The sequence below is a fragment of the Pelecanus crispus genome, chromosome 9 (assembly GCF_030463565.1).
Source record: "Pelecanus crispus isolate bPelCri1 chromosome 9, bPelCri1.pri, whole genome shotgun sequence".
NCBI lineage: Eukaryota > Metazoa > Chordata > Aves > Pelecaniformes > Pelecanidae > Pelecanus > Pelecanus crispus.
Genome location: NC_134651.1, coordinates 39,227,167 through 39,242,900, shown reverse-complemented (window position 1 = coordinate 39,242,900; position 15,734 = coordinate 39,227,167). Strand labels below are relative to the sequence as shown.

The window sequence follows — 15,734 nt, the reverse complement described above, 5'->3', positions numbered from 1 at the left end:
CAAGTGATTTCTGCCTTTCTTTAGTACCCATGTAGTGAGTGGAGTCCCACGGCCGCCCGGCTGGTGCCCTGCCATCACCCGCACCGAGCTGCTCTCCCTGGGCATGGAGCGGGCTCCCAGGTGAGTTCTCCTGCGTGTCCCCTTCCTCCACTAAAAAGGGCAGTTCAGCCTCCCTGGCTTAGTCAATCCTTCCTCTGCTGGGATTGCCAAAACCAAGGCTATCAGTGTGCCAATTCCTGTGGTTCTGCGAGTTTTTTGATCGTATATTCTTTCTCTGGAGACTGTGGCTGCTGCAATTTTATTGCCTGTGTCCTGTAGCTTTTGTTCAATCTTATTTGGAAAAAAGAAAAAATTCCAGCCCTCAGGGCTGGAGAGAAAAACTTAGGAAAATGAACTCTAAATGACCTGGCATTCAGACCAATAAAAAGAGCCTGGCATCATTTGTCATGTAAATAATAAGCTTTTAAAACAAATATTGTGCATTCCAGTAGTGCTGAAAACTTCCGTTTGTTAAACCTGATTCTTCTGCAGCCTGGATGACTGGGATTGAGACCTGATGCCAGCCTTTCCTGGCCTGCAAAGCACCATCACCATCCTCCTCCGCAGAACTGCTGGTTCTGAAACAACTTTTTAATGTTGAGAGATGCAGTTCGGGTTCTGAAGGCGAGTTGGATGCCTCTTGGCTCTGAAGGTGCTTCATGGAGAGCAGTTCCCTGCTTTCTGCATATCTGCTGGACACATTTTAACAGGTAAGAGGATTCTTTGGCACATGGGTCCAGCAGCTGGGATTTCTCATTTACCTTCACACACCAGGGATATGTCCAATGCCAGGCTGGTGACGCAATGACTTTGGCAACGATATGTTGAGCTTAATTAAGGCATGTTATCCAAAAGATGTTAATATAAATGTAACCAAACTGGTGTGGGCCACTTTTTCTGGCGTGCATGTCAGGCGTGCTGGGGGTTAAGTGTGGTGAAGTCTTGTTTCCTGCTCAGAGCTGGCTTATTTTTGTAATGCAGTTTTCACTAAGTTTGTGCTGAGAAAAGTGCTTGACTAAGGCTTTTACTGGTAAAAACAAACAAACCAAAAATGCTTTGCTCAGATTTTTACTGGCATCAGTAGATTAAATACTTTCCTCAGTTTTATGCTGCAAGCAAATATATATTGATAAACTGAAATTAATTCCTTGATTAATTAAAACACATCATACATTCTACCACAGAAAAATAGAACATTCATCCCCAAAAATCTTTATGTGAAAAGATGATGTTTTTAATCTGTGATAGCCAGTGTGTGTGGCCACATCCTGGTGGGAGGATGGGGCTGGGCAGTGCTGAGACAGGAGGGTCAGCCAGAAACGCAGGCAAGTCCATGCAGTGGTGTCCGTTTGGATACGTGATGCCTCATTTAGAAGACACGCGAAAGAACTGGGAGAGAAAGTAGGGGATCCTGTTGTCAGCTGCTGCAAAGTAGGAGGGGACTGAGTACTAGTTGGGGGAAGACTGGGCAGTAAGTGTCCCATCCATCACAACTGGGCTTCAGGTTCTTCCGTATTTGTTGTCCTGTGAACCTTAACGACAGCTGTTGGAGCATTCCTCAGTGCCCTCCCATGGCTGCCAGAAGCACTTGTCCAAGCAGCAGTTGTCTCAAAACCTCGTGTCTCTTTCTTCTAAACCATCTTTGCGTCCTCAGTTTTCAGGTGACACTGCACAGCGTGAGGGTTGGGACCTGCTGGCCATCTCCTTCGGCAGCAATCTCCAAAATGCCCGGTCCCCAGGGCTCCCCGGGGAAGTGGGAGGAAGAGGTCCCAGGCTGCAGTTAGAAGCACAAAGAGGAGATGTCGCAGAGGGCTGACGCTGCGAGTCTGCCACCACCGGTGTGTGCACCAGCGAGCGGGGCTGGCTGGGTGCCAATGCTTACCCAGGAAACTGCTGTCCCGTCACTGTCACCTCCTGGCAGCGGAGGACACCCCGGTAAATTCAGCATTCAGTGGGGCACGACGCAATGTGGGAAGGTGGTTGGCAGGGGGTCAGCAGTTCGCTGCACCAAACTTTACGATCTAATTTACTGAGGTGTAATCACCATTGATTCCAAGAGTAGAAGCATCCCTGTTAATAGCCCAGTTACTCCATCCTAAAGAGTTGCATCAGCTGGATGCAGATCTCTTTATATCCCTACCAGCTGGCTTACTGTGAAGGAAATCCTCCTGCAAGGAAGCTCTGAGAAAAGTTGTCCATAACACTAAAATTTAACACTACTTTTTCTCAAAACTTGCTCATATTTTAGTTTCACCTGGCCAGAAAGCAGAAATCCAGATCGAGTCTTATTAAAGCATTCCATGGTTTATAACTGCTCAGAAATCCCACTGCCAGGATGCTCCGCAACAGTTATGCTGAGAAAAACCTCAAGCCCTAAAGCTGGGGCTGAGCAAACTGCTGGACCCAAGGGGAAAAGGCATCAACTGAGCTCTAGGGACAGACATCGCTTGGCCAAATGCTCCTGTCCAGACAGGAGCAGTAAAACTTCAGTAAAACTCCCACATAAATCAACATAATCTTAATGACCACATATAATCTACCTGCAACACATACACTACAGGAGAGGAGCCGCCCTTTGTAGGATTACCCCAGTGTTATATTCGTAGACCTGGGATTTACAGCACTGACGGGTGGTTTATACCTATTTCAATTTAAGGAATGCCAATGCATGATGAAAATAAGTAGGATCAACCCAACCCCTGCAATTATGCCTTACCATACCTTAAATGCCATATAATTACATATTCTTCTGATTCATATCCATGCATCACCTAAATATGTACGTACTAGCACGCTCTTCTAAGAAAGGCAGAAACAGTTTGGAGGAAGGGAGGGGGAAGATGCAGCGCTGCCTCCTCTCCCTCCCAGGGGTGCAGGTGCCTGCATCCCAAGGAGTTTCCCCCTGCCTACCTCTGTCCACACCAGCTCTTACTGGGGGGCAGTTAGGTGAGGAAATCTTGCCCCAATTCCACTTCTAAGCAAAGATACCTCCACTTCCTATCAAACTTACAGGATCCAGAGAAAAGAAAGAAAGTAGAAGTTTAGGATTTGAAAAAGTGAAGCTGCTTTTGGGTTAGGATGCAAAACCTACTTTTTTTTCTTTGCCTTCCCAATATAATTTCCAAACAGATCTTTAGAGTTCCGTGAGAAAAAACAAGAGATGATGTTCACCGTTGCAAGACTCAAATTTTCTGTGATATTCAAAACTCCAAAATTTTATGGCCGACTTCCCAGCCTGCCGGTGCCGGGGTACGATTACCGGGGGAACTCAAGACCTTAACTACCGCAGCAGAGGCTGAACAGCCGCGGTTTAAATGTCACCGCTGCCTGCGGTGGAAAAAAAAATCACGCTTTTGAGCAGGACTGGCTGCCCTCGGCAGGAGAAGAGGAGAAGTGCAGCTGGTCAGGCGGCTCGCTGCCCGCTACGGGGGGGCTGCAGCCGCCGTCTCCTTCCCTCTGCACCCTCAAAACAACGACCCCGGCCGCCGAGCACCGCGGAGGCGGGGGGGGGGGCTCAGCACCGGCCCGGCGCCGTGTCCCGGACGGGGCCCGGGATGGGAGAGGGCTGGCTGGGGCACGAAGGTATTCAGCGAGTGCCACCCAGGGGACGAGAGCTGCACTTCAGGTGCTGCTCGGGGCCGGGGGGGCTCCAGGGAAGGCGGGGGGGGGGGGGTTCATTTGGAGGAGGGAAGCGGAGTGAGACGCCTGAAGCTTTCGAAAGCCCACCCAGAGCTCAGCCCATCCGCAGGACGGGGGTACAAGTGGAATGGGTAAGATGAGAAGTGCCAGGGGTTTGTGAAGTGACTGTAACCTCTCCAGCGGTCAGAGTTTGTGTGTGGCCCCCGCCAGGACCCCTCCGCTGCGGGGGGGGGGGGGGGGGGGGGGGGGGGGAGCAGAGAGCAGCCCCAGTGACATCCCGGTCCCTGTCCCCCAGCGCTCCTCACACCGTGGGGCTGTTGCTGGAAAAACACCCGAGCCTCGGAGGGAAAACCCATCCCACGCTGCTGCCAGTCACCATCCCAGGGCTCCCGGGTGTTAACGGTGATAAAACAGGAAGCACCAGCGAGAAAACACATTTTTCCCTCCTTGTCGTATAAATTAGTGGGGGAAAAAAAACCCTGTTGTCAAGTGTTGTCACCCTCCGGGTGCTGTAACGGGACACTTCTCCGCTGTGTGGCTGCGGTGGCCTGGGGCTGCCCGCGGGGACCGTGACCCCCCCGCCCCTCCCCGGGGTCCTGTTCGCCGCTACCGGCTCTCGCGTGGGGGTGAGGGGGTGGCCGTGCCCGGGCGGGGAGCAGGGATGGAGGGGAGGGACCGGGGAGCGCCGGGGCTCACCTTGAGGATGAGCGGGTTGCGCAACATGCTGTCCCGGGCCACCCCCAGCCGCTCGTTCTCGCTGCCCGGCTCCACCTCGGCCAGGGACAGCGGCCGCCGCGGGGGTGCAGGGCCGCCGCCCGCCATGTCGCCGCCCGGACCTCGCCGCAGCACGGCGGGGGGAGCCGGGGGGGAGGAGCCGGGGCCGAGGCTGGCGGCGTTGCCGTGCCCGTGGGGCCGGGAGGATCTCGCCGTGGAGCTGCAGCTCCCACCCGTGGGCGTGGAGGGGGGGCAGCGGTGCCCCGTCTCCTAGCAACGGCCGCACCACGCCGGCGGTCCGACGCTTTGATGGGTCCGGCTGGGGCCGCTTCCGCCGGGAGGCGGCGGGGAGGTGGGAACGGAGTGTCCGGTAGCGAGGTGTGTGCGTGGGGGCGGTGTTGCGGGCGGACGCCGGGGGAGCGCGCGTGGCGCGGAGGTGCGGCGGGAGGCCTCGGGCGGGAGCCTTGGGGCTCCCGGGGGAGCGGGGGCGGCGGGACGCGCTGTCCCGGCCGGGGAGAGGACGAGGGCGACGGGGGGGGGCGCCAGGGGCCCGGAGGGGGCTGTGGTTTCCCCGCCGCGGCCCACGCCGGTGCCACCGAGAGCTCCGTGGCTGCTCTGGGTGCCTCCCTCGCCCTCGGTGGTCGCGGAAGGTAAGGGCGGGCCGGTGGGTGGGAGATGGCCTGTCCCACGGCCCGCCCTCAGGCGTGCCTGTGGCCTGGCTTTCTCAGCACGGCGCTGGGGCGAGCTGTGTGGCGGCGTGTGGCTTGGTGCCTGTCCCCAGAGGTTTCAGGGCAGCCGGTTCCCGGTGGCGGTGAGGAGGTAGCGTCTGGTACCGGTCGGCGCTGGAAGCGTTGTTGGGGATGTGAAATTCAAGGTCTTGCGTTTTAGAGATGGTGGGGTGTTGCTTTGTAAGTGGTTTTTTTTATGTGCTGGCCGTAGAAAATGTGCTAAAAAATATTTCCTGCCTGCTCTGTGTAACTCTGCGTTTTTCAGGAATAGATTTGTTTTGGTTACAGAGTCCGTTGGAGCTGGGCTTGGCTTGGGCCTGTTTGAACGTGGGCAAAGCCAGTCAGAAGCTTCCAATTAGAGAACTTGGTTTTAGTGCTGATTAGTTTCATATTTTTCCATTACTTTTAACTTGTTGCTGTTTCAGTGCTGAAAGCAGAGTTGAATACAAGAGTCTGTCATTACTTCATTATTCAAAATCAATTTAAAGCTAATAGTTATTAAAGTGTATCTTTGTTATAGGAAGGCAGTTGTGAGGCTGAATATAGCTGTGATGCACATCTGTTTGATGAAGAAGGCGTCACTTTTTCATAGTCATATTCCAAAATTAGCTGGATTGAAAAGTAAGTATCTTTATTATATGTTTCTAAGAAAATATTGAGTCATTCCATAGTATTTTTATGTGCGTGTTTTAAAAATTTTTAAACTTTTCTTACTGTGTAATGGTACATAGATTATAGCACTTGAGTAAAAGTTGTATTTTTTTTATTTAAGGTAAGAAAAAATATGACCGAAAAAGCAAGAGCAGATGGTTTTCAAGTTCAGGATTTTCTCAAGAAGAAAAAGAAGAGAAAACACAAAGAATACAATAAGGAACGTGAAAATAATGAAAGAGAAAGTATACAAAATGCAGAGCTTAGCCGTGCTTCTCCACTGATGTTTGAAGATCGAGCAGCACAGAGTGGTGAAGGCTGTAAAAAGAAGAAAAAACCCAAAAACAAGGGGGAGAAGCAACAGTCTTCGTTAGATAATTCTTGTGTAGGACTGGAACATGAAGTTAGTAATGAAACTGGAGTGGATACTTCCCAAAAGAAAAAGAAGAAGAAAAAGCGGAAGTATAGTGATAGTGCAGGTGAGCAAAGTGATATAACTTGTGTCACAGTAAATCAGCGTGGCACTGATAGTTGTCAGGATGGTGATGCTGATTACATTTACTTAAAAAAATCTGTTAAGAAGAAAAGAAAAGCTAGATTGCCTGAAGAGGATGAGGTATGTGAGCTGCCTACCTCAGAAACATGCGATAAAAATGATGATAAAAGATCAGAAAAGAAGAGGAAGAAGAAAAAAGGCGGTAGTACCCAAAATCTGCAGGAAGACACAGATGCAGCTGTTGGCCAGTCACTGTTGTCATCTCCAGAGCAAAACAGGCAAGGGGAAGACGCAGTCTTGCCGTTACCTACAGAAGAGGGTGGTGCGTCAACGCCCCGGCGATGGCATGAAGATGGTGACTGTGATGCTTCTTCTGCCATGAGTGAAGATTCTGTGAATGTACCTGCTAATTTTTCTAAGGCGACTGAAGCAGCTGATCGAACTCCTCGAAAAACTCCAGTGTGTGCTAGAAAAGTAAAAAAAAGCAGCGTTTTTGTCAGGGAAGAAAGCTCTTCAGAATCTGATGCAACGTAAGTTTAGGTTTTGTTTGTGGTGTTTCGTGGTGGGTTTTTTTTTTTATTTTTCCTCCCCCCCCCCCCCCAATATGTTTCTGTCACATTATTTGGGTCCCAGATTTTTCTTCAGTCTGTTTTGTATACGTTTTTAAAAGCAATTTCAAAAACCTTTACAGTATGTTGAGATGTTACAGACACCTACTTTACTCAGTTATCTTGTGAAGATACAATGAAAATTTGTAAGAATACGCTACCATTGCCTTCAACGTAGGATGTTTTTTCCTATTTAAATTGCCTTCAAGATAGGGTGTTTTTTCCTATTTAAAAACTGTAGGTACAGAAATAGTTTATGTGTAAGCGATTCATATTTAGTTAAAAAAAAAAGGGGGGGGAAGAAAGGGGTTTAATGTGTTAATTTTGGTATTTATAGTGAACATATGCATTTTTATCAAGCAACTAGTAAGGTCAACTAAATAATTTAATGTTCTGTGCAAACAAATGCTCATGTAAGTAGCTCTTGGTGCTTTTACAGTGTCTAGAACCCACAGTAAGAGCACTAGTGAGAGATGGAAAAGTTCTCTGTTGCCAGTGGTAGCAAGAGACACTATTTCTTCTGTATGTCCATGTGTGAGAGTTTTGTGGGAAATGTGCAGATTTTCAAAACTTCAGCAAGCTCTTTGAATAGTCTAAGTATAGAAATTTGATAAGTTGTTACACCTATGTTAAAAGGCTGGAAATACAAGGGGTGGATGTGTGAAGTATTCCTTGTTATATAATGAATGAATATGTTCATTCTTGTACTAGTAGAGATACAAAAAAAAGCTCTTTTTTGGAGCTCTAGTGATGTGTTTTATTCTGCTCCTTTTTTTTTTTTTTTTTTTTTTTTTTGCATCAGGACACTAGAGCCCTCGGCATCAAATAGAAAGGGGGTCCAGAATAGTTCCTTTACTGAAATGGCAACCTCTGATGAGCTTAGTCTGGATGGTGAAGAGTGCCTGGACTCTACCATCTCTTCAGTCGTGGATTTGGATACTGCAAAACAAGAATTGGAAGAGTTTATTCCTCATGTGAGGAATATATCGGACAGCTCAATCAGGAAGATGGCTGGAAGAGACTTAATGAGGTTTAAACAGTTTAAAAAACAAGGTGAGCTCTCAAAATATTGTTGCAGTGAGGAATGATTGGGTAGCTGTGCTAATGTTTTAACAGAGAGAAAATAGTTTGGTTTTGTATTGTGGCCGTCGCATCCATGGAGTCCCATTCTAATGGGCATATTTTCTGTTTTTCTGCTTTTCTGCTTCGTAGCATCTGCTTCCTCATTGTCAAATTACAGACCAAAGCGTATGCATGTATACTTGATCCCAGCTCTTGTTTTGTCTCTTTTTTTCAGTTTTCTTTTTTCACCTTTTAAATTTGTTGATCTTTCATATGTATGTTTGCTGAAATCTGAAATGTTAACACACAAGAGATGGTACTTGAGGTTTGCTATAATTTTTTTTTTTTTTAATAAAACTTACTATATATTTTAGGTATTGCTGTCAAGTTTGGCAGATTCTCCCAGAAGGAAAATAATCAAATCCGGAAAAATGTTGAAGAGTTCTTATCGATTACTGGAATAGACAGTGCTGAAAAACTCCTGTTTACCTCGAGGTATCCAGAAGATAAAGAAACCATCAATCGCCTAAAAGCAGAACATCTTTTTTGTGAAAAACTTTGTAAGCATTTAAGTTTCTTCTCAAATAGCTGAATGTTACGTTCCACAAGCTGGTGATATTACAGTGTATCTTCTAAAACAATTTTTTATTGAAAAGTACTAATGTTGCTAAATTTGGCCAAAAAGGAGTATGCTGCTGAAAGCATGTAGTTGATAATCTGTACAGTAGACTGTTCTTACTATCTTTTCTCGGTATGACCTGTTTAGAGATTAAAACATCATCATGACCAGCAGCACTTACAGACTTTCAAGCTTGTATTTGGGCTTTATGGCTTAAGGTGCATTATTTACTAGGCTATAATTAAGCATAGTGACTTATTAATGGGAGGTGCAATTAAGTCCTGTCTGAAATTGTCAGCTGTTCTTAGAGCACATAAATAGATGGCAGGTTCAGGACTGAGTGATGGCAGAAACTGAAAGAAATTAGGTCATTAGCCAAAGCAGTTAATTTTCCAAGACGTGAGGAAAACAAAATTCTTATGGCTAACATTCTGTTTGCAGGAGGAGCATCTCTTCTCTTCCTCTTCCCTCATTTTGTTAGGCTTTCTCTTGGCTAGAAAATATTCACACTTCATATGGCAAACATGCTCATTTTGTAACACCTCTGATGAATCTACTCAGTGTGCTCTCTCAGCGGCTTTCTGTTCTGTGTTTGTTCTGTATCGTTAGCATAGGCAAGGCAGAGTAAATGACAACCTGTAATGGATTTGGATACTAGCATTTATTTAAGGATCATTGAGGCTACAGATTTGTTCCTCCTTGATTATTGCACGTACACAGTCATTCCCTCTGCATCATCGCATTTGCCTGGTGTTGACTTCCCTTCCCATCTGGGAGATTGCTCCTGGTCTGGGAAGATTGGGCAGAAAGTCATGTCAGCGTTAATGCGAGTTGCTTGCGGTTACCTGGGCACTGCTGACCAAGACTCCTATGTGTTCCCAGGTAGTGGTCTCTGTGGATCTTCCCCCACTTCAAGGATCTTTCCTTCAGCCAAGATCTTCACTTGGTTTTTGCTGGATACCCTCAGTCCCCGTTTTTTCCCTTTGAACTAGTGTAGTGTATATGCAGAAGCACAATATCTTATCAGCCTCCTGATCGGTGACTGTCTCTTGTCTCTCTAATGGGACTATTCAGTACGTTACTTACGTAACGTTTGATCTAGATGTTATCAAAATTTACAACCGGTCCATAAAATTTGTAGCTAGTGAGTAATGGGTTTGTGCTTGAGAGTTCAAAAGTTCAGTTTTCGATATTCACCCACACCTATGCACGCATGTACGCAATTATTTACCAGCTGTTGGCATTCACAGTCTTACTGCGGTCATAACAATTACATCTTTGAAACTCCTCAGGAGATTCTGTTCAGACTATTTCCTGTGCAGTTACTGAAGTGTTGTAGAATACGTTCTCTTGAGCGGAGAGAATCTATCATTGGCAGCACGGTCATGAAAATGCATGTTTTTTGGTTTTGTTTTGTTTTGGCTTTTCTGAAGTGGCCTTACCAGTCTGAGAAATGTTTCTTAAAAATGAATCATTTACCTTCTAGCTGAGGGCATACCACGACCCTGGAGGCTGATATATTATAGAGCAAGGAAGATGTTTGACCCAAATAATTATAAAGGGAGGTAAGCGAGTAATTTGAAAGAGTTTCGGAATGCTAATACCAGTCTGATGTTTATTTGTACATTAAAAATTAATATAAATGAAGATCATTTCTCCCATTTGTGCCAGTCACTGTGACTTAATTGACGGTTCATTTTTCTGACTAGCCCTTATCAAGTCCTCTGTTCTAATATGTGACTTGAAATAGCAATGAGTAACACTGAAATGCCTGTAAAGATTACAGCTGTCAAGATACCGTAATGGTTTGAATTTGCAACTGAAGCTATGCCCATTTCCTCAACTAGGTATACTAACGAAGAAAAAGAAAAATTAAAGAAGTATCATGCACTTCATGGCAATGATTGGAAGAAGATTTCTGAGATGATGTCCCGTTCTAACCTCTCAGTTGCTATGAAATACTCTGAAATCAAGTCGTGTATGTAATTTTTAGAAAACCAATTCATTCTGTGTATTTCAATTTGAGAAGTTATTTTAAATATATGTTGTATGTGCCCTAAACTTTAGGAAAAAAATCCCTAGAGTGGATTTTTTTTAAATGAATTTGTGGTGGTGGTTCTTTTTCCCAGACCACTGGTTGCATTTTCATATGGAAGGGATAAGAAGAGTCTGATAGAAAAAGGAAAAGAAGTGGAACAAATGCAACTCTTTATTAAATGGAACTGGCATCTAAATAGATGCTTTCAGGGGGAGTGCAGGAGGAATTTGGCAACTGGGTTTTAAAAGATAGAAACTGAGGATAAGTGCTATTCTTTAGTGATTAGGCTGAACTTCTCTCTCAAATTGGGCATGCAGAAGAGTTTCTGGGAAGTGTGTTAAGAAGCTGGTCCTGTAAATAAGAATAACGCAAAGCAAAGCATTTGCTCTTTTGTCTTTTTTTCCTAATTAGTTATGATAAATTATGCCTTAACCTAGTTTTTTCAATTTTAGCTATTAATTATGGTCCTTGGTCAAAAGAAGAGACTCAGAAGTTAATGAATGCAGTGGAGGAGGTGATTAGGAAAAGAACAGAAATGGAAGATGCAAATTCTCTTTCATCATCGGAAAAGTCATATAGAGATCTCTTGATTGACCGTGAGAAACTGTGCCAGAAATTACCATGGACTGAGATAGAAGCCAAAGTGGGAACTCGATATTGGAGACAGTGTAAACAGAAATGGTAAGTTTTTATACTAAATTGAGATAGTAAAATGTGTTCTGGGGAGTATTTAACTCCATTCTGCAAAACTGTTTGTACCATGATGATTGATTGGTAAGATTAGGTAATAAGTAGGTTGTAGACTACAGAAGAGGTATTGCAAATATGTCTGAGACAAATAAATAACTCTTTGCTAGCTGTGGTAAGTTTTCTTGTTGTGGTAGTGAAGCCTGATTTCTGCTTCTCTGTGGCAGCAGTAGCATCTTAAAGACACTTCCTTTTGATACTTGGAATTTCTTGAAATTATAGAAACCTTTTTTTGTGTGTTTTCAAAGGACTACAATTTTAACAAACAAGATGACCAAAGGGCAGCAGTTATATAGGGGGACCAAAGGATTACAGGCCAAGATCAATCTTATTAAAAGGTATAGTTCAGAGTTACTGGAATGTTTTTGTATCTCTTAGTGTTCTGAGTTGTGTTTGTAAAAGCTTTCAGGGTGAGAATGGCATGCCTGCAGTTTCATACAGGTTTTGCAACCATTCTTTTCTTTGGACAGAATGTCCTGTGACTTCTGACTGGGGATGCTGTGACCATTATTGAATTATTTCTTGAATTCTGTCTACAAACTACTTCTGTATTATATTCACAGATTGTATGAAATGAAAGTGGATGATGCTAATGAAGTAAACTGGGAAGAACTCAGTAATGCTATTGGGTAAAGTTTTTTCCCCTCTTTTTATGGATACAAAGGATAGTTGAAGCAGACAGTCTTAAAAATTCCACAAAGGAATCAAAGTTCTTATGCCTCTGCAACTATAGAAAATGTCATTTAGTTGTATATCCTTGCATAGTACTGAGCGATAAACCGTGCCTATGAGCTCTGAAACTTAATTTTAACCACTTCAGGCAACCCTTGTTGTATCCCCAGCGCATTCAGTGTACTAAAACTGTGTTATGTAGTCTGTGCTGAAGTCTTTGATAAAAGGCTTTTCCAGGTGTTCATAAACACAAAGGAAAAAGGCATCGTTGTGGGAATGTATAATACAGTCTTCTCCCAAACAAAGTGTTGAACATGAAATTACCAATACTGTGAATGCTATACTTTCTCTACAGCTTCCTCCCTGCCCCCATACTTTCAGTTTCATTTACTATTTCTTTTCACTAAACATATAATACATACATATAATGGCATGGTTTTGGTTCTTACCTTCAAGGGGAACTGCTGTCTTGACAAACTGTTTTGATTAGGATTTGAAATCCCTCCTTTCTACCTAAAGCTAAGATATTGTTTGACTGGCGTCACTCTCATGAACGGATAACTCAGTAACAGCTAAACTTTGTAATAGTTCCTTGCACCACTAATTCTTTGAACTCTTCTCTTTTCAGAGATGTCCCTAGAGCCTATGTTCAAGCAAAATTTTATAAGCTAAAAGTCTCCTGTGTCCCTTTTTGGCAAAGAAAGACTTTTTCTGGTCAGTATCCCAGCTGTTTGTATATACTTCTTAAGGTTTTTTCTTGAATCTAAGGAGATATGTATTCTAGTTCAATTCTTTCTTAATTAGTTTTCCCCTAAGAAAATTGGCTAAGATCTCAGGCTTTGTGCTTATTTTACTAAATGCTTTTTTTTCCCCCCCTAATAACAGTTTCCTTTCAATGGCGTCTTCATGCAGTGCTTATTAACCTCTTCTCTTTAATAAATTGGCTTTAGATGTTTTAAAACTGTGCCTTTTTACTTTATCTTTGCATGTATGTATGTGTCTGATCTACCCTGCAGCCACCTCGATTACTACGGAATAGTGGAATTTTTTACGTTTAAGACTGGCAAAATAATTTCTGTCTGTGAGATGCTGTTTCCCCTAGGCATCCAGTTCCCCTACAGATCCAATTAAGACTACTTTTTTTTTCTTTTTTTCAAAGAAATTATTGACTACCTTTTTCAAAAGAAACTTCCAGAATTTGAAGAAAACTTAGCAAAAAGGAAGGAGAAACACCTTAGCTCTGACAATTTAACAGCGAGCCAACAGAAGGCGGCTTTCCGACTCAGTGACATTTTTGACTCCAGTGAAGAGAGTGATTAATTGACTGCCTTAAAAACAATTCCTATTCTGCATATTTAACTGCAAAATGGATCTGGTTGAAACTGGGCACAGATCAACAACTGCAGGTACACAGGCTATCTAGTAATGGAAAAAGTGAAGATATGCATGTCTGATTTTCTTGTTTCATATTTGACTGAGGTAAATACAGTTTTTGTGCCACCTTATGTTACCTTAATTTAACTCTGGTTTTAGAGGTCTTTTTTTAAGCATCCAAGTTGCTTTCTGAATGTCTCAAAAATAGTATGTTTCCACTGCTTTGTTTTCTGTGGAGTCGAGAGCTACTGTTTACCCTTTGTGCATGAACTTGGTTTGCAGAACTTTAATGAATTTTAAATAATTTTTACAAAAAATGAATTTATGGAATTGGGAAAAGGCTTTCAATTTGCTTTTAAACTTCTATAATAAACAAATCTTAAGACATCTGTGTTGATGGAAACAGCATAACTTTGAGGGGTTTTTTTAACATACCTTGTTCTTAAAAGCAACTGATTTTTATTTTTGATGTAGATTTACACTTTTATCAGCCCTTCCAGAGAAGAGTGATATCTGTCTGTTACTATTTATAAATTATAATGTCATTTCATGCTAACCAGAACAATGCATTTAAAATATGTTTGTTAATATTTGGAATACAGAGGCAAAATGGACAGTGTATATATATATACATACATATATATATATTTTTATTGTGCCAAGGATAATTTCTACATTTTAATAAGAAAGTTGAGGGATAAGATGGAGGTTGTACTCATGATGTATGATTTTTTTTTTTAAACTATCTGCTTAGAGTGATTATTTGTAAATTGACCGAATGAATGTTAGCCAAAAAAAAGAACAAAAAACCTGACTCTGCGTGTAAAGTATTTGTATGGCTTGCTTATATTTCCTATTAGAAAGTATTAGAAAGTAACGCAAGAAGTCTTGGTCTCCGACATACTTCTTTTTGATGGTCATTTTGATAAGTGGGAATTTCCTCCTTTAATAATTGTCATTGAAAATGCAGAACTTTCAATGGCTTGAAATAAAGGCCTTGTTGGAGGTTCTTCTGGATTGTGACTTAAAGGATGTTAAATGAGAATTTTTCCGTATTTAATTGTAGTCTGGTTTTAGTCTCTCTGATGATAGAAAACAATGTGATTTTGTGGGACAGGCAGGACACCCCAGCAGATCAGCCACCTGTATAAGGGTAAGTTTTCTAGCCAAGAGGTGAAACGGGGTGGGGGAAACATGAGCCAGCTCCCTTGCACTGAGGTCTCTTTGACTTGCTTCTGTTGCCTTATGGGTTTGAAAGTTAAAAGCTGAAGAACTTGAATTTTGGAATCTAAGCGTTTTGTGTTTGTCAAGTGTTTTTTTCCTGGAAGATGGAGATCCTCTGAATTCTCTGCAGGTGCTAGAGCACAAACGAATGTGTGGTTAGAGGGTTTTGTAGAGTAGATCTCACAGAAATGAGCTTCTACCTCCATAACAAGATTTATTTTATCCTTTGCGTTAAAGGAAAACTTCTAAGGAAGGCTTTTGCTGATCCGTTATTTTGCAGCAAAACTGCTTTTAACAAGTGAGTAAGCCAGGGCAGGAACTGCAAACCTGACCTCTGCTGCACAGGGAAAAAGGGAGACACTGTGCGTCCCCTGCATCTCCTTTGGTAATTTGGTGTTTGTAATCTCTTTGCACAAATGATTGTTTGCGGGAGGGGAGGAGCTGTTGATCGTTTCCCATTTGCTGAATAATGGCACTTAAGAGGGCATAAGAAAGCAGCTTTTCCCTTTGCCATCATTTTACAAAGGCGCATGGGAGTGCAGGCGGGGGAGGTGGTTGTTTCATGTGCGTATTTGAATATTATTGAAAACAGAGCAAACTCCGTGCAGAGGTTTAAAAAAAAACCAAACAGGTTCCACAGAATGATGAGGGAAGTAACATTGACAAAGCTTTGTGTATCAAGCTGCATTATAAATAAGAGCACGACAGATCCTTCGGGTCTAAAAAGCACTGCGCGTCCCCCAAAAACTTTGGTGATTCAAGCAGATATGTTGCTTCAAGCATTTTTCCTGGCGCGTTAATGGCCTGAGTGGTGTTATAAAAAAAAATTCTCAGCTGCGTGGCATTATCAAAGACAAGAGACAGCCGGGTTACAAGAGTTGTGTTTGCAGCAGAGAAGCACTTCAACGTTGAGGAGCGTTATGGTGGCAGCAGCTGAAGATCAAACAGGGACTTGCCTTTTTCACCCCCCTCTCCTGTAAAGCCTTAAACAAGGAGTTGAAGACAGACAAATAATCTCTGATTCCTCAGAGCCCCCCAGCCTGGGGGCCAGCGCTGTCCCTGTGCCCTGGGGGGGGTCAGTCGATGGTGGCACTGGGACAGAAGCCTCCAGCCAAGTGGCTTC

The 15,734-nt window shown here is 43.6% G+C and overlaps 2 protein-coding genes across 6 annotated transcripts in view; one reads left to right on the top strand and one right to left on the bottom strand.

Annotated features, from left to right (window-relative positions):
• The window catches only part of CFAP77 (cilia and flagella associated protein 77), a 61,685-nt gene extending 57,185 nt beyond the window's left edge, over positions 1 to 4,500 (bottom strand). The window contains exon 1 of the mRNA XM_075716703.1: positions 4,375 to 4,500. Coding sequence (XP_075572818.1) covers positions 4,375 to 4,500 — 126 coding nt within the window. The remainder of the gene's footprint in view (positions 1 to 4,374) is intronic.
• Positions 4,501 to 4,734: 234 nt separating this feature from the next.
• Positions 4,735 to 14,387, top strand: TTF1 (transcription termination factor 1). Of its 5 annotated transcripts, none has more exons than XM_075716700.1 (12): positions 4,735 to 4,770; positions 5,641 to 5,741; positions 5,893 to 6,797; positions 7,678 to 7,928; positions 8,312 to 8,497; positions 10,043 to 10,121; positions 10,404 to 10,534; positions 11,047 to 11,275; positions 11,590 to 11,679; positions 11,905 to 11,970; positions 12,642 to 12,727; positions 13,173 to 14,387. In XM_075716700.1, the coding sequence occupies exons 3-12, from the start codon at positions 5,905 to 5,907 to the stop codon at positions 13,331 to 13,333; spliced, it is 2,172 nt and encodes a 723-aa protein (XP_075572815.1). In that variant the 5' UTR covers positions 4,735 to 4,770; positions 5,641 to 5,741; positions 5,893 to 5,904; the 3' UTR covers positions 13,334 to 14,387. The 5 variants fall into 5 exon arrangements, with proteins under 5 accessions (XP_075572815.1, XP_075572814.1, XP_075572813.1 ...); XM_075716699.1 differs by lacking the exon at positions 4,735 to 4,770 and adding an exon at positions 4,794 to 4,828; XM_075716698.1 differs by lacking the exon at positions 4,735 to 4,770 and adding an exon at positions 4,976 to 5,042.
• The last annotated feature ends 1,347 nt before the right edge of the window (positions 14,388 to 15,734 follow it).